Genomic DNA, 25,818 nt, shown 5'->3' with positions numbered 1-25,818 from the left:
TGAGGATGAGAGGGAGATTCCCACATGTGAGCTATTCTTTTTAGGTGATAAATCTGAGGAAATGTCCCCGATTGAGGTATACAATATACATGTGCCTGTGTCAGTCCCAGAACTTTAGAGACACAAAGGTGGGTGAGGTAGTATCTTTTATTGGGCCAACCTCTGCTGGTGAGAAAAGCTTTTGAGCGACACAGAGCTCTTCTTCTGGTCTGCTTTCAAAAGACAAGGCTGGGAGCTTAAATTTATTACTCTGCTAGACATGATTTTTGATTAACGAATTTAAGCTCCCCGGCTTTTCTTTTGAAAGCAGACCTGAAAAAGCGCACTGTGTGGCTAGAAAGCTTGTCTCTCTCACCAACAGAACTTGGCCCAATAAGAGATTTTACCTCACTCACCTTATCTCCCAGACTGAGGTGTTAACAAAAGAGATTTTGGAACAAACTGATTAATTTCTCAGTAATAAGTCACCGGGACCAGATGATAGTCACCCAACAGTTCCGAAGGAACTCGGACATGAAATTGCAGAACTACTAACTGTGGTATGTAACCTATCATTTAAAATAACCTCTGCATCAGATGACTGGAGGATAGCTAATGTGACGCTGATTTTTTAAAATGACTCCAGAGGCAATCCTGGCAATTACAGGATGGTAAGCCTAACTTTAGTACCAGGCAAATTGGCTGAAACTATAGTAAAGAACAGAATTATCAGACACACAGATGAACACATTTTGTTGAGGAAGGCTTTTTGTAAAGGGAAATCATGCCTCACCAATCTATTAGAATTCTCTCAAGGGGTCAACGTACATATGGAGAATGTTGACTCAGTGGATATAATGTACTTTCACTTTCAGAAAGCTTTTGGCCATGTCCCTCACTAAAGGCTCTTAAACACAGAAAGCAGTCATGGGATAAGGTCCTCTCATGGATCAGTAACTGGTTAAAAGATAGGAAACAAAGTGTAGGGATAAATGGTTAGTTTTCACAGTGGAGAGGGGTAAATAGCGGGGACCCCAAGGATCCATATTAGGACCAGTACTGTTCAACATATTCATAAATGATCTTGAAAAAGGGGTGAAAAGTGAGATGGCAAAGTGTGCAGACAATTCAATATTACTCAAGATAGTTAAGTCCAAAGCTGACTGCAGAAAGTTGCAAAGATCTCACAAAAGTGGGTGAGTGGGCAAGAAAATAGCACATGAAATTCAATGTAGATAAATGCACAGTAATGCACATTGGAAGACATAATCCCAGCTATACATACAAAATGATGGGCTCTACATTAGCTGCTACCACTCAAGAAAGAGATCTTGGAGTCACGACGTACAGTTCTCTGAAACCATTCGCTCATTTTGCAACGGTAGTCAAAAAACTAACAGAATATTAGGAATCATTAGGAAAAAGGATAGATAATAAGACAGCGGCATTAAGGTATTTTCTATATAAATCTATTGTATGCCCACACCTTGAATACACCACACAGTTCTGGTTGTCCAATCTCAAAAAATATATTCGGATTTAGGGCTGCCAATTAATTACCGTTAACTCACATGATTAACTAAAAAAATTAATTGTGATTAAAAAAATTAATCACACTTATAACAGTAGAATACCAACTGAAATTTATTTAATACTTTTGGATGTTTTCCTACATTTTCAATATTGATTTAAAATTACAACACAGACTACAAAGTACACAGTGCTCACTTTATATTATTTTTGATTACAAATATATGTACTGTAAAAATGATAAACAAAAGAAATAGTATTTTTCAATTCACCTCATACAAGTACTGAAGTGCAATCGAGAAAGTGTTACTTACAAATGCAGATTTTTTTTTTTTTTGGTTACATAACTGCAGTCAAAAACAAAACAGTGTAAAACTTTAGAGCCTACAAGTCCACTCAGTCTTACTTCTTATTCTGCCAACTGCTAAGACAAACAAGTTTGTCGACACTGACAGGAGATACTGCTGCCTGCTTCTTATTTACAGTGTCACCTGAAAGTGAGAACAGGCGTTTGCATGGCACTGTTGTAGCCAGCATTGCAAGGTATTTAAATGCCAGATTTGCTAAACATTCATATGCCCCTTCACACTTCCGCCACCATTCCAGAGGACGTACTTCCATGCGGATGATGCTCGTTAAAAAAATGTGTCAATTAAATTTGCGACTGTACTCCTTGGGGGGAGAATTGTATGTCTCCTGCTCTGTTTTACCCGCATTCTGCGTATATTTCATGTTATAGCAGTCTCGGATGATGACCCAGCACGTTTATCTTAAGAACACTTTCATAGCAGATTTGACAAAACCCAAAGAAGGTACCAATGTGAAATTTCTAAAAATAACTACAGCGCTCAACCCAAGGTTTAAGAATCTGAAGTGCTGTCCAAGATCTGAGAGGACCAAGGTGTGAAGCATGCTTTTAGAAGTCTTAAAAGAGCAACACTCAGATGTGGAAACTTCAGAACCCAAACCACCAAAAGAGAAAATCAGCTTTCTGCTGGTGGCATCTGACTCAGATGATGAAAATGAACATGCAAGGTGGTGAAGGAGGATGAAAGTGAGGGGAGTACAGGAGTTGGAATCCACTACCCCTTCACCAAAGTATCTCAGCTTGAGGGGCTCCCATGTTGGGCTGTCTCAGCTCACTGAAGCAGTAACCCCTGAGGAGCCCTTTTGTGTCTTGACGCCTCCACAAAGACAACTCGGCTTTTCTGTAGTTGTTGCTGCTACCTTAACTCCTGAGAGCACTCAGGCAGTAGCATCAAGGGAGAAGAATGTCTTCTTGCTAAGATATCAATGCACCAAGGGCTCTCTAAGGCACTGCTGTTTCATTGAATCAGGGGATGTTTAGCACAGAGCTCCTCACAAAACAGGACTCAGTGAATAACTTCTGCTAAGCTGTAAAAATTTAAAAAACAAACCTATCTTTTCCTTCAGACTTTACTGAAGTGTTTAAAGTTTGGTCTTTGCAGCAACTCAGATAAGAGTCCAAAAAACCTCAGGATTCATAAGAAATGTGTAGACTAAATTCAAACACTGAAGTCTTACAAGGATTTTAGCCCTACTTTAAATACAAAATTCAACACTACTTTAACTAGACAATTGCCAGGGCACCTCTAGGATAAGCAGCTATTTATGAAGGAATGAAGTTAATCAACACAATAAAAGCTATTTTGCACTCTATAGTGCCTTTTACTGGAGGATCTCAATGGGCTATTACAAATATTAATTTAACCTCAACACCTCTGGGAGGTACATTAAGTATTATCCCATTTTACAAATGAATGAGTTGCTTCACTTACACTTACTTTGTGGCATTAAAATAAGCGTACTTTCCATTTTTAGTCATCCATATTTTCAATATACAGTTCTACATAAGCAAAACTAATTTTCAGTCATTTGAACACAAGTGTAGTGGCAAATATTTAGGTGGAGGAAACAAAACAGAAAACGCAATTTTAGAAACTGTTATATAGAGTAGGAACAATCTGACACAGCAGCTCTTCAAAATGATCACTAATATTTCTCTTTCCAGTGCATATATGCATACTATTACTAATACTACTATTTATTAACTAGTTAGAACACCATAAATCAGCAAACTTGAATTAGATTTGATGTTTAGTAAACTGAAAGTAGTGTAGCAAAACAATACATTTGTCAGCTTTTTGTCGCTGACATCTAAAGTATTTATACATTATAAAAATCTCACCTATGTGTGGCTGCTGAGCTGCAGCCAATGCGTACTGTTGCTGCTGGGCTGCTGTTAACTGCTGGACAGTTAGCGCATTAGTTCTCTGGAAAAGCTATGAAATAGCAAACATTTAAGTTTTCAATTTAAAGATGTGAGTTATGCTTAAAGTTTAGAATTTACTTTAAATTCTATGTACACAATGCACAATGTATATTACATGGAAATGTAAGTACATTTATTTGTTTCCATCCTACTCTCTCTCAAGTATAGGAGTTTAATAAGGTGAAATACATCAAAATTTTATGCTTAAATAGTTAATTAGAAAGAACAAATTGCAACATCTTCAAATCACAGAATATTTTAAACACATTCCCATCAGTTCTGTAAGAACAGCACTAACCTGCTGCTGAGAACTGTAGTCAAAAAGTCCTACAGTAGCTCCTGAGGAGTCCATTTGTACCTGATTGCCAGGATAGTCAAACTGTAACGAATCAAGACCAACTTGTTCCATGGCATCCAGATTCTGAGTTTCTGAGTTTGAAAAGTCTTCTACCAGAGGTTTGTGGGCGGTAGGATTGGGAAGTGGACCTAATCCTTCTGTGGAGTTAGGGTTAGGACCCAGGCGCTCAGCTACTTCCGTTGGGGAGGCTTGTCGGCTTCCAGGAGTACGACTGCACAGAAGAAATTAAAAGAGAGCCTCTTACAGCCTTGACAAATAAATCAATACTGGACAAAGCATATTACAATCTGTTGAAGGAGAATCTTTAAACATGAAAAAGTTTACAAATATAACTGAGAGAAAGAAGATTCACCATAAGCAGTTTAACAGGCATAGAATGGTGAGCTAGGAAAAAGCACACCTTTAAGCTTTACCAGTTTACTTCCATTATAAACCCCACTGAAAAATACTTCCAGACTCTTATGAATGAAATGAAATGAATTGCCAATCACCTGTAAGGGCTTAGCTAGATGGCAAGTCAGTGCCTGGCAAGCTGGGGTGTAAATCTATAGCACTTTGGCATGTAGTGTACAACCTGGCCATATGGACCATGTTACTATACAGTAAAAGCACCCTAGTGTGCTGTTAAAGGTTGGTAGGTATCACACTCCACTTCCCAAATGGGAAGTGTTACGTCAGTCCTACTTCTCTCATCTCTGCAGCACTCAAAGGTTTAAATCTCTCTCACTGAAATGAAGGCATGGGTGCCTCCAGCAAATCTGCAGACATAACTCTGAACTGTCCAGTATCAAAAATCAGAAGTCAGTCTTTTGTTGCGGGAAAGAAAACACCATAAAACCTGTCACTTTTAACAAACTGATTCAATCCAGAGCACATACAGCCACTCTAGTGCTTTGATGGTGACAAAGAGGAACACTATGGCAGGGAACTTTTGTCACCTAGTAACCCACCCTGGCTCCAAACCTAAATTATGCATTAAAAACCATTTAGCACTGCTTCTTCTTTGCCTGTGACACAAGCTAGGAACCGAAGAAACTAAAGTTTCATGCATTAGTTATTTCAATATCCATTTCACTTATAAATAAGAATTATATAGGAAGAAAACCCATACTACAAGTTAATTCAAAATACTGTTTTAATATAAATGTCAAGAGATACAGGAAGAATAGGACAAATATTTAAAAAAAAATATATTTAGTTAGGATAGGTTTGCTCCTTATAGTGGTGCTGTTGTGTTGCTATAGTTAAAGTTGTGTCAATAGTTCAATTATAAACTTCTATTTGCAGGGATTCGTAACTCTGCTTCTAATTGCCCACTTAATTAGATAGCCTTCTCTATTATTTCTTGAGAGGTTTACTGGGTTTGGATGCTTTTCTGCACTTATGCAAAAAAAAAAAAGTCATTTCTAAAAAAAATAATTTGGAAAGCATTTATTTTTTAATATTGTCATTGCTTTTGATATTTAAATAAAAATAACAGAACAGATTAAAATTAATCTACTCTGCATATGCAGTAGACAATTTAGTAAAATGAATGAAATATGTTTTATTTTTGATATGGTAGCATGCATTCCAAAGGAGTGACTGTAGCTTTTCAGATACACAATATGTTGAGGATTTCACTTTTGGCATAATTAACATGTTTGTTAGTTATTTTCTTTGTTTTTAATATGGGCAATCATGTATTTATCCAAAAGACTAGAAATGGGTCAAATATGCATTTCCTTACCTTCCTAAATTTAAAAAATAAAAGTAAAAATCAAACAAACATTTAAATATATAGGTTCAATTTTAGACCAAGAAAAGAAAGAATATTAAGAGTTAAAGATGATAATCTTTAACTCAAGTTTTGTACCTCCCATTCTCCCATCCATATTAGGATGGACTTATAAGCAGCAGTCTGAACAGCAGTTTTCTGGTTTGTCAATGATCATGTCAATTATCAAGGATACATTAGATAGGTATTTAGATACCAAGATGATTAATCTGGTATTTGTAAGGTACCAAAGGTTTAATTAAAGATTAGATAAAATAGGGTGGCTGCTTGTGACAGCTGATTGGGCTGTTATGAGTGGGATCAAGGTTCAAATTCCAAGTTTGGACCTTCTCCTTTTAAAACAAAAAAACCTGAATAAATGTCACTCTCGTCAGCATTCAGAATGGTACTGACTGGCTGAGAAGGGAGCTGAATCATATCATGCTGGTCCAATAGAGGATGAATTGTGTGGGGAAACGGAATTGGGGTTCCAACAGGTTATGCAGTGGGAGGATGCACTGCTTCATAGCAAAATTAGAGGTTACATTAAAATTGTGCAGGACTAACTCCTTAACACATGAGCCAGATGTGAAAGTTATGAAGTTTAGGAAGAAAAAAAGTCACAGGAAGTAATTTAGTTCATGATTTATTAATAGAATAAAATCTTAAAGCCCCCTTTAACATGTGTTACACACTGCCTTTTGCAGGTAGTAATTTCTTTAGAAGAACTAGTAGGTTTATTTAGTTAAGATGAACTTTTCTCTCTCATGAAAAATGACACATGGGCTAATGAAATTGTAAGTAACATGTGGCACAGCAGGAGGGGGAGGATGAGAGATAAAAGAATCAATCTACAGCTGAATAAATGTTTGAATTTGACACACAAACAAGAACTCCAAGTATCCCTAAAGAGATATGCTTGTCTTCTTGAGAAACAGTTAAAAGCTTACTTAAAATCTTTGCAATCGGCATCCATTCCATTTGGCAAACCTCTGACATTTATTTTAGTAACATCCTCATCATCTCCTTGTTTAAGATCTCTGTTTTTGTCCTCCTCAAATGGAGAAGCCTTTCCTTTCTGATCTCCTTTCTCAGGTCCATCTGTTTCAGCATCTCTAGTGCCCTGAGGAAAAAGAATCTGTTTGATTCTGAATATTTAACAGAACACAAAAGGAGCACCGTAAGATGACCTAATTCTACACTACAGTGCATGTAAAAAATACAAACATTTTGTTCTAAATGAAATTGCATTTGGTATGTAACTTGTTTATGAAGTTTCAACCACATGCAATTACTAATTGCTAAAACATAAAAGGGCGTTGTCAGAATTTATAATGGAAAAGTTAACTCAACCTTAACTATAGCGGTGCTGGTAAAGCAGTAACACCACAAATTAGATCACAATATACTATTAAAAAAAATTAAAGAAGTGTTTTTAAGAACACAAATAATATGAAGCTCTAGCCCAAAGGCCATTTTGTATTTTGCTTTAAATATAGTTATTAAGAGCTTTTACAGCTCACCAGTGATTTGCATAGTACCTATTTTTCTGCCTGGATTTGAAGGTGATTGGTAAATAAATGCAATAATTTTCCTGAGAAACTTATTCAAGGCCAAGAACTCCCCAAATGTTTCTCCCTAACCCCTTCATGTTAGGATTTTCCAACTAAGGAAAAGTGGTGGGTAAGAACTACACATTTCTCAGCTGAAGGGAATGATAGAAGAGAAATGGAAAAATGTAATAGAAAAACATAACCATGTACAAGAATTCATAGCACTGCTGTAAGTAACTATGCAAGCTTAAAGCATTAGATTACTTACAAAAGCTCCTTTCCTAAACCGGGAATCCAATTTATCTGCTGGAGAGGAACTTAACACATATTCTACCATGCTCACTCCAAGGCCACCACTTTCTGATCGAGGAGACAATACAGCATTTACTTCACTGTTTCCATGAAAACCCTGTCCAGGCTTTCTCTGTACCATAATAGGCTGAGACATAGAATGGTCTGTTTAAAAAAAAATAAATAAAAAATTACTAATCTGTACTTTACAGTATAACTTGCAAAGTTGTTAGCATTTCATAATGGGGAACATATTAAGCAAGACCAGAATATGGCAATTAAATACAAAGCCAGTTTTATTTTTAACAGTTATAACTGAATATATTTATTTTTAAAAAAAATCTTGTATCCCAGTTTTGAGTTTTACTAGCATACCATTGTCATTTGTTCAGTATAGATTTCTCAGAATTAACATGAGGGAAATCAATTTAAAATGTAAGGCATATCTAGGGTTTTATAAAACTATTACTTTCAGATAAATTAACAGGAATCATCTTTAAATACATATTACAATCACTTACGAGGAGTTCCCCATGCAGTCTCTCTCCACTCATCACCAAGGAATATCCCTTTTTGTCCATCTTTTGCTGAATCATCAGGTTCCCAAAACTTTTTGGCAGGTAACAGCTATTTAAGAGGGGAAGTTACTTCATTTAAAATAGCCAAAAATTAACCAATAGTTCTTATAAATAGCCAAAAATATTAACAGCACAACTAAGGGGGATATACTCCATCAACGAAACAAAAAAAATCTAGATATTTAGAGATTCTATAGATGTTAACTGTACAGAAGAAAACAAATTACATTTGAACAGTTAAAGAGTGAAAAATAGTGTCTAATTAATTTCTCATGAAAGGAGCCCAACTGACAACCTAAGACGCAGGTACTAGTTACACAGAACACACAGAGAATGAACAGTAACTATGCAAGCTTTCCCCTGCTAATGCCCTGATGTTCTTCAACCATCACCTAGTAGGTTGCATCTCTAACTGTGAGAGGCCACTCCATTTTCCATCATGATTCAAAATCTTGGCCTTTCAGCCTAAACAACTAACAAGAATACAAAATCCAGAGGTAGTTTTCATGACGTGGTTGTGTCAACTTGGAAATGGACCAAGTCCACAAACTTCAGATAGTAACTACCCGCATGATGGCAGTTCAGCTACCTCTAGCTTACTACAAACCCTGCCATGTTTGATCCAGTGACCTACAGATTAAAGGTTCCAAATCTCAGTCATTCCCCTCAGCAATAGGGTTTCCTCAAGTAACTACTTCTAAGGTAGAAAAACTGAAGCCATTTCAGATTTAGAATCTCATATTCTGTTCTGTCTTGGAACAAAACCAGTTTTAGTGTGATTACAGAAAGCAGGCACTGCGTTTAACTTCATCAAAAACATTCCTAAGTCACCAATCTTTTTATATCTAGTTTTATAACCATAAACATCAGTGGCAATATAACTAGGTTTACCAACTCTGCCACTGTGGTGTACATCTAAATCCTCGCAAACACATTAATACAGTTTTCATTGGATTGTAATTTTTGTGCACACTGAAAAACTGTAACCCAGCATTTATTTTAAAAAAATCAATTTGTTAGTGGAAAGTAAGAAAACTTTTGAAAGGAGATTAGCAACCTAATTCTGCAGAATTTAACCATCCATTTAAAACACGTTTCTAGGCCTTCTGGAAGTGGAAAAAAATATGACAAATATAATCTGATGCAACACTATTTCACCTAGTCTGCAGATAGTACCTAGAGGAGATCACAGTATTGCCACCTTTAGTTCTGCGCTGCCTTCAGAACTGGGGGCTGGACAGCAGCAGCTGCTGACCAGACGTCTAGCTCTGAAAGCAGCAGCACAGAAGTAAGGGTGGCAACACCATGACCCCCTGCTACACTAGCCTTTTGACCCCTTTTTGCGGGTTTGAGAAACACTGTACTTTTGTATACTTTTATCCTGTAGTATAGGGTATTTTTATAGTATAGGGTAAAAGTACAGAAAAGACCAGATTTCGTGGTCATGAATTTGGTAAGGCCCTACATATGGGCCTGTTAGAAATGGACAGGATTCACAGCATTTTAACCAGGCAGCTATTTAAATGGCTATGAACAGAAGCAGAGATATGCCCTGGAGCTATTCAGGAGGAAGGCAACAAGAAGTGCTCATGAGACATCAAGAGTAGTTGAGAGCCTACTTCTTTAGCAGTCAGAAAGCTGAAGTCAAGACAGTTGCTTCTCCCCTCTAGTAACTAAAGGATTAATGAGGCTTCAAATGTCTCAGAAACCTACTAGCCAGGAACAAAGTTGGTGGGTAGATTAGTTGGAGAATAGTTAAATTAAATTTAAAAGCCATTTCCCCATTCTTTATATTGAAATCCCTGGTTCTTACAGTGGGATTTAAAAAAGTCATAAATGAAGGGAGGAAAATAACTAGAAAAACAGAGCACATACTTTTAGCTGTGTTCAGGAGGGTCTATTGTTCAGGATAGTATTTTGGTATGCAGCGTCTTCCTGTCAAAGGCTGCAATGGAAGATGCTTAAGTGTCTGTTTCTCTATTTGTATATTTTAAAAAGTAATCACCAGGTGTCCACATCATAGATTTTCATGTGGGTCAAAACACTATGTCTTCTATAAGTTTGTAAAGTTCTGAACTATTTAGATCTCAGAGGATGGAGAAGTACATCGAGGACCATGCAGGATACCTCAATACTGGGTAACTAAGTGAAATTTAAAGGCCTACTAATGGTCCCATCTAGCTTTAAACTCTGTATCTATGTCTGTAAAGGCACCACTGTTTTCCTTCTGGATATCCCAGGATAGGGCAGAAATGAAATAAAGCCATTTTATGAAAACTATAAAAAAAGTGTGTGTGTTGTTTATAGAAAAAGTGGCTCTTCCAATAGAAAGTGCGAATACGATCATTCAGTTCAGAGATTTCTCTGGCTGAGATTACAGCTACCAAAAGCAAAAAACTGATGGGAAGAATGGAGCAGATTAAATCAGAATCTGGTCAGGTCATCAAATTGTCATGCACTTCTAGCATGTTTATTTTGTGTCCTCTTAAATGAGGTTATTTCTATATAACTTTCATTATCCAGCTGAAGGTCAGACAAGTATGGCAGAAAGTCCAAGTGAGGAAAGATTGGAACAACATTTATTTATCCCTGAAACAGTGTGTAGGATTTCCGCAAAACACAGGAGTATTGTTTATTGGTAGAGTGTCTCATCGAGAAGAGCAGCCAGAACATAAGAACAGCCATACTGGGTCAGACCAATGGCCCATCTAGTCCAGTATCCTGTCTTCCGACAATGGCCAATGCCAGGTTCTTCAGAGGGAATGAACAGAACAGGTAATCATCAAGTGATCCACACCATGTCACCCACTCCCAGCTTCTGGCAAACAGAAGCTAGGGACACTTCAGAACATGATTTTGTATCCTTGCCCATCCTGGCTAATAGCTACTGATGGACCTATTCTCCATGAACTTATCTAGTTCTTTTTTGAACCCTGTCTAATCTTTGCCGGAGGATGTTGTGAAGGCCAAGATTTCACAGGTTGACTGGGCATTGTGTGAAGAAGTACTTCCTTTTGTTATTTTAAATCTGCTGCCTATTAATTTCATTTGGTGACCCCTAATTCTTGTGTTATGAGAAGGAGTAAAGAGCACTTCCTTATTTATTTTCTCCACACCAGTCATGATTTTGTAGACCTCTATCATATACCCTGTAGTCTGTTTTTCAAGATGAAAAGTCCTAGTTTTATTAATCTCTCCTCATAGGCTCATAGCTCTTCCATACCCCCTAATCATTTGTGTTACCCTTTTCTGTACCTTTCCCAATTCCAATATATCTTTTTTGAGATGAGGCAACCAGATCTGTAGGCAGTATTCAAGATGTGGGCATACCATGGATTTATATAGAGGCAATATGATATTTTCTGTCTTGTTATCTATCCCTTTCCTAATGATATCCAACATTCTGTTAGTAATACATTGAGTGGATGTTTTCAGAGAACTATTCACAATGACTCCAAGATCTCTTTCTTGAGTGGTAACAGCTAATTTAGACCTCATCGGTTTTTATGTATAGTTGGGATTATGTTTTTCAATGTGCATTACTTTGTATTTATCAACATTGAATTTCATCTTCCATTTTGTTGCCCAGTCACCCAGTTTTGTGAGATCCCTTTGTAACTCTTTGCAGTCAGCTTTGGACTTAACTATCTTGAGTAATTTGCAGATGACACAACTTTGCCACCTCACTGTTTATCCCTTTTTCCAGATTGTTTATGAATATGTTGAGCAGTACTGGGACCATTAGTTATGCCTGGGAGACACCATTATTTACCTCTCTACATTCTGAAAACTGACCATTTATTCCTACCCTTTGTTTCCTATCTTTTAACCAGTTACTAATCCATGAGAGGACCTTCCCTCTTACCCCATGACAGCTTACTTTGCTCAAGAACCAAAAGAGGACTAACCTTTATCTTTTGCAGAGTCCTACCCACAAGAGAGGATGCAGGAAAGGCATTAAAGAGGTATTTCAGGAATGGTTAGGATAGCAGGTCCATGGCTGCTGCTCCCTGTGACAAGGTGTTTTACAACTGATTTTAGGATGCAAACAGATCTACCTTTGGTTGCCTAAATTTGTCTGGGACAATGCCAACGAGTTTTAGAAACTGAACTTTAGAAACTATTTTTAAAAATCCAGTCAAATCATATCAGGGAATATATAATTGTATTTAAGATATAATTTGTCTGGGACAATGCCAACAGGTAGACGCTACATTTTGGTGCATTTATGTTGTGACAATTTAACAACACTACTGAGTTTGCCTACAGTGAAAGGAAGTACATAGGTAAGATTTTTCCCTGCCCAAGTTATGAGGGTTTAATCTTCCCTAAGGAGGGGGGACTGACCTGGTTCTTCCTAATTGCTGATAGCTAAGCATACATCATGTTGTTCATCTCAATTAAAATGTGGTTATTTAGCTACTGATTAGCTAAGGGCATGAACAGCTCAAACAAACTGCCATCTGTTACTTCTTATGTGGTACCTGAAAGAGCAGTATGCACGTCTATGACAGACATGTCATTCATTCTGCAGCATAACAGAGAAGCAAAGGCAAAATAGGCCTTTCACTTAGTGATTCCTGCCTCTAACCAAATAACTTGTGGTTGAACACAAGCATATATTTCAGAAAGACATTTAAATGTCATTAAAAGACTCCAAGTGATAGAATTAACAGCCCACCAATTAAATCTACCCCCCCCCACCCGCTGGATCAATCGCTCTGGAGCTAAGTGTAGAAGTGGGAAGTGCTGAATCCCTGCAGAGACAGAAAAATAAATTGACCTACGGGGATTAGGAATATGATCAGGAAATGAAATTCAATTCAGAAAAATGCATATGTGAGAACAAGAGAACATAACAGGAACAATGTCTTCACTGGGAAGAAAAAACTATCTGGACATTTTTTTAAAAAGTATACCTATTCACATGTTCTAGGAGCATTACAACACTACACTTTACAAAAAGTGCAAAAGAGTTAGGCCTGGTCTACACTAAAAAGTTTGGTTGACCCACCTATGTTGCTCAGGAGTGTGAAAAATCAACATCGGAGCAGTGTAGTTAAGCCAACCTAACCTGCAGTGTACACGGCGCTAGGCTGACGGAAGAATTCTTCTGTCCAACTAGCTACTGCCTCTCAGGGAGGTGGATTACCTGTGCCAATGCAAGAACCCTTCCCAGCAGTATAGGTTGCATTTACACTGAAGTGCTACAGCAATGCTGCAGCTGTAGTGTTTCAAGTGTAGACAAGCCCTTAATGTCTTGACTTTTCCCGATGTGTTCATTGGTTAAACAGTAAACAAATTATACCAAGGTGTTCAGTGACAACTGGCATAAAAAACTGACACCATTTTTTAGTTCCCACATTCAGAAGAATCACATAATAAAAGAGAATGTGCTCTTGATATAGCTCTGATGAGACCACATCTGGAATACTGTGTTCAGTCTGGTGCCAAGAAAACAAATTGGAGTTCAGGGAATAACCAACAAAAACACACCACAAAACTAGGGTGTACTATGATGTGTAACTTGGGTAAAAGAATTAAGAAAAGGGAAATCTAGGAAAAACACAGCAAACTTCCTGAAAGCAAGAAATGTGGAATAGTCTCCTGAAGAAATGGTAGAAGCCCCTTTGGAACATTTCATATAAGTTAGGATAAAGTACCTGGAATGTACCCTACCTCATGTGGTTGAGAGGATTATTTCATTAGCGTTTGTAAGGTGCTTAGAGACTATAGATCAGCCTTGGAAAAACAAAATGCTCACCAGCTAAAACTTCAAATTTCTCATCAAGGAATAATGCTTTTCCTGGAAAGATCAGAGCCCAAAAATTATCTCTAACATATTAAGTTGAAATATTGTTTGTTTTGATTGTCAAAAGGCATTTCTCTAATATTTTGAAAGACAGATAGGTAAGTAATTAAAAAGTTTGTTTTACATGTATGATGCACTATCATTCGTTGTGGATTTGATATTTCAGTTTAATTTTAAAAGCAATTGTTTACAAAGAGCTATCTTCTTTTTCTTCTCACTCAATACTTGTGTAAAGTAATCTAGCATGTGTCAGTTCGTATACAACCATATTGTACTTTTTTAGCCATATAATCAGAACACTGAAATCAGTATTGCAGTTGATGTAGTTTGTGTCTGCAGATTGGATCTAGACTATTCTCAGTGATAGCAGATGACAGGACAAGGAGTAATGGTCTCAAGTTGCAGTGGGGGAGATTTAGGTTGGATATTAGGAAAAACTTTTTCACTAGGAGGGTGGTGAAACACTGGAATGCGTTACCTAGGGAGGTGGTGGAATCCCCTTCCTTAGGGGTTTTTAAGGTCAGGCTTGACAAAGCCCTCACTGGGATGATTTAGTTGGGATTGGTCCTGCTCTGGGCAGGACGTTGGACTAGATGGCCTCCAGAGGTCCCTTCCAACTCTGTTATTCTATGATTCTATGTAGGAAACATGACTGCTTCAGTTTACATATAGCACTGGTTATTAAGTCATTACAAAATAGAATGCATCCACAATTTTGTTTATCTTGATCTCCTTAAGAATGCCTCCTGGCCCAGGTAACATCTGCCTTGACTCAGTTTTCTCAATATATTCCAAATGGGAAACAGCCAAACCATACTTCTTTGCATTGCCTTCAAGTGATCTGGCATAACAAACATCACAGTATACATGGTGCATACTTGCAAAATATCTCACAGTTGCCTCTATATCATCAGAATTTGAAGCTGCAGTCACTTTTGGAGACTTAACTAGAAAAACTTGAAAACAAGATTCAAAATAAATTCAATCTTTTTAAGATGGGATAAATCTTTATTGAGATTGAGAATAGCAAGCCTAATGATATGTTTGATACAGTGGACAAAAAATAAGGAATATTTTATCAAGTGGCCTGTATACCATTTGAATAACTCATATTTATCACTGGATTGTCTAAATGAGCCAATCACTTTTGATTTGATCTTTACACCTGATTCCTATAACCTCCTAAAGCTACCCTGTATATCAACATCTTTTTTCAGATTTCACCTCCACTATGTCAGCAAAGAGACAAGGTAGTCCTTCATTAACGTGATGTACATGGACTCTGCTAGCTGCAGAACTGTCAGATCCTTAGCAAGTAGAGAAGTCTAGCTTTCAGTATGCATTTCTCTAAATTTCCTAAGAGACTTTATAATAGTCTTTTTAAAGTCTCTCACTCTGTGGGTGTTACTATAGTTTGAGCGAAGGAAAGGGCTATTTTTAACCAGCAGAGTATTTCAAATTCTTTAAAATTGCACTGCTCATTCTGGAAGGAAACTTTTGTTCCTCCTTACATGGCACATGCGCCAGTCCATCAGCACTAAGGCTGTCCATTGAAGAAGCCATGCCACTAACGGTATAATAAATTGCCCTAATTTCAGCCAGTTTATAATTGTTATTTTTCATTGGGTCCAGGAATCCTGCAAAAGCCCCAACACCCGAGGGCTTAGGTCAGTGGAAATAACTTCTTAGAAAGCAGCAACAGCAGAGAATTTTCCACAATCTTTACATTGCCAGCTCTTCTTCCCCAAGCTTAACAGCTGATAAGCCCAATATGTTAACGTGATAGCTCCATTTATCATAGTTCTTAGATACTGGAGTTAATATTTACAAAATTTAAGGTGGTGTCTAAGTTGTCTTTGGATGCCTGAAAAATTGGTTTGTCTCAGATCAAAAAAACTTCACTAACCAAGCTAAGAATTGAAACAAGCAAAATTTTATTAGAATTTCCAATCCTCCAACAGGATTTTCTAATCACCTACAAATATTTACCTCTCCCATTCCCCGAGATTCTAGTGCAAGAGCTTGAAACTCATGATTCATCTCATCCACAGATCGAACCTGAAGAAAAAAATATTAATGACAATTAGCAATCTATTAGATAGTGAATTATATGTCTTAAATACAATTATATATTCCCCGATATGATTTGACTGGATTTTTAAAAATAGTTTCTAAAGTTTTAAAATTTGCTACTCAGTCTATAATCTCAGATTTGGTAAATGAGTCTACTTAAAGACTGCAACCAGTTCTTTAATGCTTCATGTTAAAATTTGTTTTGCATTATTGTGTTAAGGACAAATATTTTAAAAACTATAATTACAGTACACATCAACTACCACGAAAACAATGAGTAATTTTCTATCTGCAACCACACACAAGCATAAATGAAATTAATAATTGGTGTATATATATTAATTTGGAAAATAAATGATTTGTTGCACACAAAGTTACTGAGTACACTTGAGGGTAGACAAAGGTATGGAAAAGCTCATGAGAGTGCACACGAGTAGCTATCACTACTGTCTATCCTATTCCCATCAGAGACACTGACCTCACACCTCTAAGGAATAGCCTTCAAAGGAACTTTCAAAACTAGGGAAAACTTAGAACAAGAAGGGGGACAAGAACAAGTAAAACTACAATTGGATTGTTTGTAAAATATGAGAGGGCACAGCAATGAAGTGATTTAGAATCATTATGAAGTCTAAAATTTTGGAGGAAGATGAAGATGCAAATTTCCTTACTTTTGTTGTTCTCTGTTGGATCCCAAGGAATTAGTTGCTCCTGGAATGCTGTGCATGTGCATTTGCATTTCCCCATACACAGTAAGTGACGCTGCACAAACATTGCATTTGTATAAACAGCTGTTTATCTAACAAGGTATACAAATGCTCTTTTCTTTCACATATCAGGGTTTCTGGTCATTCATAAACTTGTTTATGAAAACATGAAAAAAACCTGTACATGCTCAAAATTGCATGTGCAAATGTGATCATTATCTTTCTGTTGATAGACTGGATAAACTTGCAGTTTTATAAATTCCCCAACAGGAAGTTTTTTGTAGCAAATTTAGGATTCTGAATTTAAGCAGCAGTTAGGGTGACCAGATGTCCAGTTTTTAAAGGGACAGTCCTGTTTTTTGGGACTTTTTCTTATATAGGTGTTTATTACCCTGTACCCCTCCCCCCAGTTGCTATCTGGTAACCCTAGGAGCAGTGTTGATTTCTTGGCAATTTCCATTGCTAAAACTCAGTCCTCTCAAGATGTCATTACTGAACATATTAAACTACAAACTATTAAACCTCGGAAGTCAGCATATTAGTACATAGTTAATCTTTCTGAAGCAAATGCTTAACAAAGTTATAAAAGAACACTTCTTCATGAAGAATATGATTTTGGTTATTTTAATTCATTTCCATCCCCAGTGAACACTCAATGTATTCAACCAGCACTAGCAGAATACTTAGTTTTGAGCTGAATTATTGAAAGAGCAACCTAAATACAAACTTTCTTTCCCCCACACTAGAAAACTGGGCATTTAAGTCAATTAGGTTGATTTTTTGTGATTTGATCAATGAAACTGAAGACAGACAACATTATGCTCCTATAAAAATGTCAAAGAACAAATTTTAGGCTTGAGCAAAATCAACAGCAGATTAGTAATCTATCTCAATAAAGATAAACTTTTATTTGAAAAGCTCAGGGAAGCGATGAAAAATCCTTGTGTGGGGAAAATGAGATTTTTGGGGAAAGAATGAAACTACACAATTTCAGTTTTGGAACACACTTCTGAATTTGGATATTCTAAATTTCTAATGACTGAATTTACCTGCAGAGATGTTCATAACAAAACAATGGAAGACTTTTATATATAATACTGTGAACCACTTCACTATTACTTTGCAACTTACTATTGAAAGAAAAAAAGAAACTTGATATATACATAATTTCATCCTCAAGAACATGGTTTTGTTCAATTAGCACTTTTCAAACAATCTACAGCAAATTCGTTAATCTACATTCATTCAACACAAATGTTGTTTAAGTCACTGTCTAACAATTAGCCACATTTGTAAGTCATTAAATTTTTTTTGTATTTTTTATTTTGCTGCAAAAGATTAAGTGTACATTGCCACACCTACCCAGTTTTCAACATAAAAATACCTTAAAATTACAGTCACACAGTCCTCCAGAGCCCTACAAAAAGAGCAAAAGAGTAACAACATAGTAACCTATGTATTTAGTTCTTACATATTTTAACAAACAAATCTGAGGAACTGGAGGTCTCTATGGCTGTAGATCAATCCTATACATTGCCCTGAACTTCATTTTGCTCATGTTCCATTCTCATAAGCATGAAATTTGAAAGATGATTACTGTTACTATTAGTAATACTATTACAAGACTGTACTATTACCAGAAGAGTGTAGCCTTCATTTGTGTCTCCTTCAGGAGACATGCCTTCATCAGAAATAGTAGTACACAAAATACTGCCACAGCACTGCAGGCAACACTGATGTTTTAAAAGGTCTGCATTCTCTAATCTCTAGGATACTGGATTTCCTTGTGTCTTGCCTACCAAAATTTTCCTACTTCTTCACTGAATTCCAGAATTCATTAAGGAAATCTACAGAACCAAAAGGAAAACATGTTGGCTGGAATCATATAAGCAGCCAAGCAGTTCTGACTAGCATTGCCTATTACTTGTATTACCATAGTACCTAGAGGCCCTAGTCATAGACCAGGACTCTACTGTAATAGACACTGTACAAACACAGAACAAAAAGACAGTCCCTGCCCGGTTCCTCTGATTCAGAAATAATGTTTAGCTAATTAATTTAAAATGCCTTATTCCTTTGGTGCAACCTAATTAAAAGATTTTTCAGTACAGAGTTTTTTAAATTTCTTTAGAATTTAAAAACACTGTCAAATACTTAGTTCCAGATATATATTTCCCCATCATTTGTAATAATGAACTACTGAGAAACGGGTGCCTTCTCTTAATTATTTTGCCTTTGACTAACTTACTTCCCCAAGCACTTTTCAAAGTTTTCAGTTGAGTTCAAAACTATTGTGTCAGTTTTCAGTTACTACTTAGGCTAAATGTACAGTAAGAGTCAGGAATGTGATTCCCCTGCTTGCGTACGCACTCCCACTAGCTCTTGTCGAGCCGGCGTGAATATAATTAGAAGACGTGTTGCCCCAGTAGCAAGCGTAGTGGCAGCAAAGGCCACGGAGCTGCGTGGAGTACATACCCACAGGGTTAGGCAGCTTTATACTCGGCATGGCTCAGCTCTGCCTCTGCTGCTGCTACCCAGGCTACCGTGGCAACACTGCCGTATTTATACTTGCACTAGCTGGACGAGAGCTAGCACAAGTACCTGTACACGAGCAGAGGAATCACACCAACAGCTCATAGTGTAGACAGCCATTGTTTTGCACGAACATTTATTATAGCACAGCGTTATTATATTATTATTATAGCGTTAAACAAACTTGTGCTGTTAACTCTACAGCAAAGCCTCTCATTAATTAATGTCATATTTAGTTAATTAGTTTAGACATCAATAATTTGGAAAATCAAAAGATCCAACTGTTTGAAATGTAAAAAATGAGGTGTAGTTCATTTTAGAAGTCTAAGTAGACAAACTCCCACACACAAAAGGAAAAAAAAAAAAAAGCAACATTTTCAAAGCAAGGTGCTTTGCTTTGCATTTTCTCACCTTTGTGCAGGCCACCCTGACAACTCAACTAGCGCTTCCGGAAATAGTAAATCTTTTCTGTAGCTGGAAAGGCCCTGTTTCTGGTTGAACATATTTGCCTTTTGTTTATCTTTCCCCCTAAAATTATTTTGTTGAGTATTCTCTTCCACCATCCAAATGCTTTGGCATTAGGTGCTAGCACTAGTCCCAATATTTAATATAGATAACTCACTCCAGATGTCAGAATCTGGTAAATACTCCAATAAAAAACAAAATATACACAGAAGTTGAGACTATCTACCTATGACACATTCCCCAGACACGGCACATTCCCTGAAAAGTATGTATAAATTTTTGACAATAAAATAAATCCATGTAGGATAAAATAAGCAAACAAAACAGAATATATCCACTTTAGTTTTAAAATATATTCATGTGTAAATTAAAAAAGTGTTGTAATGTCTTCCTTGACTTTGTCAAAACTCTTCCAAAGTATGTTTTTTCCCCCTCTGCTACTGTATATCAAGTGTCTCAAGACTGCTCACCTGTACTGTGTTAATATCACTGTGTTAATAACCAATGCAAGAAAGTATGTTTGAATTCTGGTACTGATAAAGGTGAATGTAAAGGCTTTTTATCGAAGTCCTGACTATTTACTCACTGAAGATAGGTTCCTACCTTAGAAAGTTCATTAAAAGGTATTAGGTTAGAGCTTTGCCGTTTGGTCTGTTGTAACATCTTTGATCGAGGAATAGATATGATTAAGTCTCTACCTAACTGATCTTAAACTGTCACAAAAAGATAACTCTTATTGTTAACCTACAGCATTATCTGAGGTTACCAATATTTCATCCCACCCACTGAAATAGAAAAGCAAACAAAACAAAACAAACAAAAAACCAAAAAGACATTAGACACACAAACACACCGTATCTTAAACGCCTATCATGTAGATGCACATGGAATCAACAAACTATACGTCCACTCACTTACATACTCTGTTAGGAGTTCCAGCTCCAAATTTTAAGTATTAACAATTTCAAGAGGTATTTGGTCATGAACTTGGTAAGCAATTTTTAGAATAATTAATTCAGTTCACCACACAAAAAATACAGTCTCCATTACACCTGCCTTTTTACTTTTCACTTTCAACCTCTCCCTTACCCCATCCACCCTTACTGTACGTCTACACTGCAATAAAACGCCTGTGGCATGGCCGCGACTGGCCCAGGTCAGCTGACTCAGGCTTGCGGGGCTATAAAATTTCATGGTAGACATTCGGGCTTGGAGACCCCAAACATTTACACTGGAATTGTACAGCCCTGCAGCTCGAGCCCCGCAAACCTAAGTCAGCTGATGTTAGCTCTGAGACTTGGTATAAAAGGTTTTTTGTTTTTTTTTAAAATCGCAGTGTAGATGTACCCTTAGCGACCAACTTCATTGGTCCTACTTTACCTCACTCCATCTTTAAACCTCCCCCTTTCTTGATGCCTTATCCACAACACACAGGCATATTCTATGCCATATCCAAGGACTGGACAATAGCAAATGTGTACTTACATTAAAAAAGGCACTAAGAGTGACTCAGAGAAATACAGACCAGTAACTTTATTCCATTTACCCAGTATGGAAGTATTAAAATATTTCAGAACAACTACGAGACCATGAGATGATAGGGTTCAACCAGAATGGCTTCTGCAAAGGAAACTCATACCTCCCTAATTAGAATGTTTTGAATGTGTTAATAAAACAATGGATAAAGGAGAACAGACAATTTATTTACATTTTCATGAGGCATTTGTCTAAGTCCCTCATAAGAGGCAACTGAAGAAACTAAGCAGTACTGTCGTTTATCAAAAACTGGCTAAAAGACACAAAATGCAGGATGGACAGTTAATTTTTACTAAGTGTGGGGTGCCACAAGGTTCCATGCAAGAACCGGTGTCAAATATATTTATTCATAATCTGGAAAAAGAGATGAGCAGTGAGGTGGCAAAGTTTACAGATGACAAAGTCATTTAAAAAGAAAAGGAGTACTTGTGGCACCTTAGAGACTAACCAATTTATTTGAGCATAAGCTTTCGTGAGCTACAGCTCACTTCATCGGATGCATACTGTGGAAAGTGTAAAGATCTTTTTATATACACAGAGACCATGAAACAATACCTCCTCTCACCCCACTCTCCTGCTGGTAATAGCTTATCTAAAGTGATCACTCTCCTTACAATGTGTATGATAATCAAGGTGGGCCATTTCCATCACAAATCCAGGATTTGTGCTGGAAATGGCCCACCTTGATTATCATACACATTGTAAGGAGAGTGATCACTTTAGATAAGCTATTAGCAGCAGGAGAGTGGGGTGGGAGGAGGTATTTTTTCATGCTTTGTGTGTATATGAAAAGATCTTTACACTTGCCACAGTATGCATCCGATGAAGTAAGCTGTAGCTCACAAAAGCTTATGCTCAAATAAATTGGTTAGTCTCTAAGGTGCCACAAGTACTCCTTTTCTTTTTGCGAATACAGACTAACACGGCTGTTACTCTGAAAGTTATTTAAGTCAAGACCAGAGAAGACTGACAGCCAAGAGACAAACCAAGCCAGGAGACTGAGCAATATGATGGCAGATGAAATTCATTGCTGATAAATTCAAAGCAATGCACACTGAAGGGAATTTCTGATATACTCAGAAACCTTACTGAGTTCTAAATCAATCGCATCAACTCAGAAATTAGACCTGCCCATCACTGTGAGCAGTTCAATGGAGACCTCTGCTCAAAGAGCAGGAAGCAAAATGTCAGGGTGGATACACAGCGGGACTGAGAATACTACAGAAATTCTGCCCTTATATAAATCAATGATACATCCTCATAAGGAATATATGTTCAGTTGTGATGATACCACTGGAAAGTATATCACAGAAATGATAAAACAAAATTAGAAGTTTAGTGACGGGAAACAACAATGACCAAGAGAATGACTAACTCTCATATGAAATGAGATTGAAAAGACTGGGATTGTTTACCTTAGAAGAGATGAATAAGAGAACATAAAAGAGTATACAAAATAATGAATAGTACAGACAAAGTAGAATGTAAATTTCCTTTCACAATTACAAGAATAAGGGAATAGCTGAGGAAAGTAAAAGGTGGCAAATCCAAAACAGGTATGAAGTAATATTTTCCCCACAAAATACACAATTAGCTCATGGTACTTATACATGGATTTGAAAAGGAACAGACATTTAGATGGTTAACAAGATTATCTTGGGTCACAATGGCAACTATTAAAACAAATGAATTTTGGAAGATACATAAGCCCTCTCACTTCAGGGCATACTCCAACCTAATTACCAACAGATAACAGGAAACTTCCTGTTGGGACAGGTTAACCCACAAATACCTGCTACAGATTTTCTTGAACTTTCTTCTAAATAGGTTATTGGCTACTGTTGGGACAGAAAACTAGGCTCACTGGATCACCAGTTTGATCTACTATGGATATCCCTGTTATCGTTTGAATAGATAGAAACCTATTTGCTACAATATTTGTACTCATATCACACTGCCTTCCATCATGGCTGTCTTTCAGTAGATTATCTAAAATCAAACTGCCTTAGAGAAGAAAAAAAACTCCATATTTGACTAGAGTATATACCTGATTTCACAGCTTTGATATGTAGCTAACAAAGAGTAACGACCAAAGAAAAGGAACATTTTTAAATATCATTACAAGGCAGCTTAAAAAAGTCACTTTGTGATATGGAAAATCAACTTCACCTATATTGTCACGATCACATCTCTGTAAATAAGGCAACTGATTGTCTACACAAATCTCTCAGGGTTATATGTTACATGTGAGTGACACTTGCATCACTAAACACAATCACAAGATGATGGCTTTCAATGAGTCCTGTCTAAATTTCCAGTATAGTACGCTAATGACTGGAATTGAGGTTTATAGTAGAAAAGGACTACTCTGTGTTTAAAAGTCAGAAGTATTGGATTACAAAGCCTAATACTAAATCCCAAAGGCATCGTTCCCCACCTGAAGTCATGTATGTAGACCAAGGAGTACAATTTCTCTTCATAAATGCCAGTTTGTATTAATAATGTGCTACAAATTCAGTTATCCCTCCAACAGAAACAGAACTTCAGTAGGAACACTAGCAGCTTTTTTAATTTGGGGGGTGGGCTTTGAATCGGTCTTCCCCTATTCACTTAAAATTTGATTTTACTTTGAACACAGCTAGAGTTGTCTTGCTATAAGTGAAAACATTTAAAATTTCACTTGTTTTCCCTAATATGTCTTCATGTGATCAAAATATAAAAACCAGACATACAACAAAAAACTACACATACAAATATAGAGCCCAAAACCATCAATGAAATGTTGTAGAAAATGTTGAGTTACCTTTGAAATCTTAATTGCAAGATATTTTCCTCTAAGTGGCATGGCAGAGAGTTATCCTAATTAAGATTTCCCTAGTTTAGGTCACAGGATAAAAACCTAGGTGATGGTATTCCTAATGACAAAAACTATACAACAGTTAAAAGGACAACAGACCAACCCTATGGGGTCATATTAGGAACCTGAATTATTTTTAGCAATCCAAGCATATAAACTAAATTTGTGTCGGTAATTTATATAATACCCAAACAAAACTAATCATTGGAATTATCATGGCTGTTTTGAGCTGGAAGCATTAAAAAAAATCACGCTCACTCAGACACTAATGCAGAGAAACCCTTCACTTCCCCTTAAAACTTGAAACTTTAAAAAGTAAAATCATAAACCTTATTTGCAAAACCTAGAGTTTACAGTGTCTCTCTCCTAGAATATATCATTATCAAGAGAAAACATTCTCTGCATGTATTATAGTGTTTTAGGTGGGTACAGTTGATACCTACATCACCAAATATGGTTCTCTTATTAGTTTATAGTAACCCCTCAATCTTAAATGCTTTCTGAACTAGGGTTTTCCTAACTATCCATAGTAATACTGCAGATTAAACATGGCAATAATTTGGACATTTTTGGCTGTGAAGAAAAGTGCATTAATGTGAAGCATCTAGCAATAAGTTAGAGATATTTACATTATATTAAAAATGATACAGGGAATCTTAAGATCAACCCCTCTGCAATTTCATATCTATTCTACAAGTCAGCAAAACCATATAATACTAACAAAATTTTAATTTACATAATTAAATACTGAGATTTCCAGTAGTTAGGTTATTTCCCCAAAATAATTTGCGCAACACGAGAAAGACAAGAATTCCAACTGCATATGTTGAACAGTTCACAAAGTTACAGGACGTGCCCTTTCCTTTTCTGTTTTACTTATTCAGAAGAACACAGGTTACAACTGGCAAATTACAAAAACAAAAAACAGATGTAATCATTCTGTTTCTTTCCAGTTGAGCAACACACATAATTAATGGATTTGCATTAGTCACAGTCAGATCATGGCACAAAAGGAGTTCTTATGAAATATCTTGGATTGCCTCTTTAATCTGAGTGGATGAGACTGAGTCACCTGCAGAGACAGAACTCAGACAATCCATTTATAAACTCAAAAACAGACTTCAAGATATACGCTTGCGATCTCAAACACACACGCTGCAAATCACATAATAAATATTAAACCAAAAACCCCCAAACCGATGCTAAAAGAACATCATTAAGGTTGCAAAGTCAAGCACTCAAGTCAGGAAATACCAGAATTAATCTTAATTCAGCCCTCATGTGTATGCATTATGATACAGTTTTATATTACATCATCACACGCTATTTTGTCCCCAGGACCCCTGCCTCATTCAGGGTACAGATTGGAACTGTGCTCACATAGTAACAAGCTATTCAATATTTTTTCTTCTCATTGCTTATTGGGGGCCCCACATCTTATTTACAGCACACTATTCAAACCCTGCTTTGAAACAGAATTATTAATTTCCTCATGGGC

General features: G+C 36.7%; 1 protein-coding gene across 15 annotated transcripts in view; it reads right to left on the bottom strand.

The window, feature by feature from the left end:
* PUM2 (pumilio RNA binding family member 2) overlaps positions 1-25,818 on the bottom strand; it is a 108,235-nt gene that overhangs the window by 52,513 nt on the left and 29,904 nt on the right. For 12 of the 15 annotated variants that reach the window (XM_073335923.1, XM_073335924.1, XM_073335925.1 and 9 more), the window contains 6 exons: positions 16,140-16,208; positions 8,282-8,387; positions 7,738-7,925; positions 6,867-7,039; positions 4,101-4,371; positions 3,719-3,812 (listed from right to left, as the gene is read on the bottom strand). In XM_073335923.1, coding sequence (XP_073192024.1) covers positions 3,719-3,812; positions 4,101-4,371; positions 6,867-7,039; positions 7,738-7,925; positions 8,282-8,387; positions 16,140-16,208 — 901 coding nt within the window. Of the gene's footprint in view, positions 1-3,718; positions 3,813-4,100; positions 4,372-6,866; positions 7,040-7,737; positions 7,926-8,281; positions 8,388-16,139; positions 16,209-16,894; positions 17,340-25,818 lie in introns of those variants that run through there. The other 3 variants (XM_073335928.1, XM_073335922.1, XM_073335932.1) reach the window with 3 other exon arrangements.

This window comes from Lepidochelys kempii, chromosome 3, assembly GCF_965140265.1.
Source record: "Lepidochelys kempii isolate rLepKem1 chromosome 3, rLepKem1.hap2, whole genome shotgun sequence".
Lineage (NCBI taxonomy): Eukaryota > Metazoa > Chordata > Testudines > Cheloniidae > Lepidochelys > Lepidochelys kempii.
The sequence above is the reverse complement of the archived record's forward strand: the minus strand, read 5'-3'. Positions and strand labels throughout refer to the sequence as shown.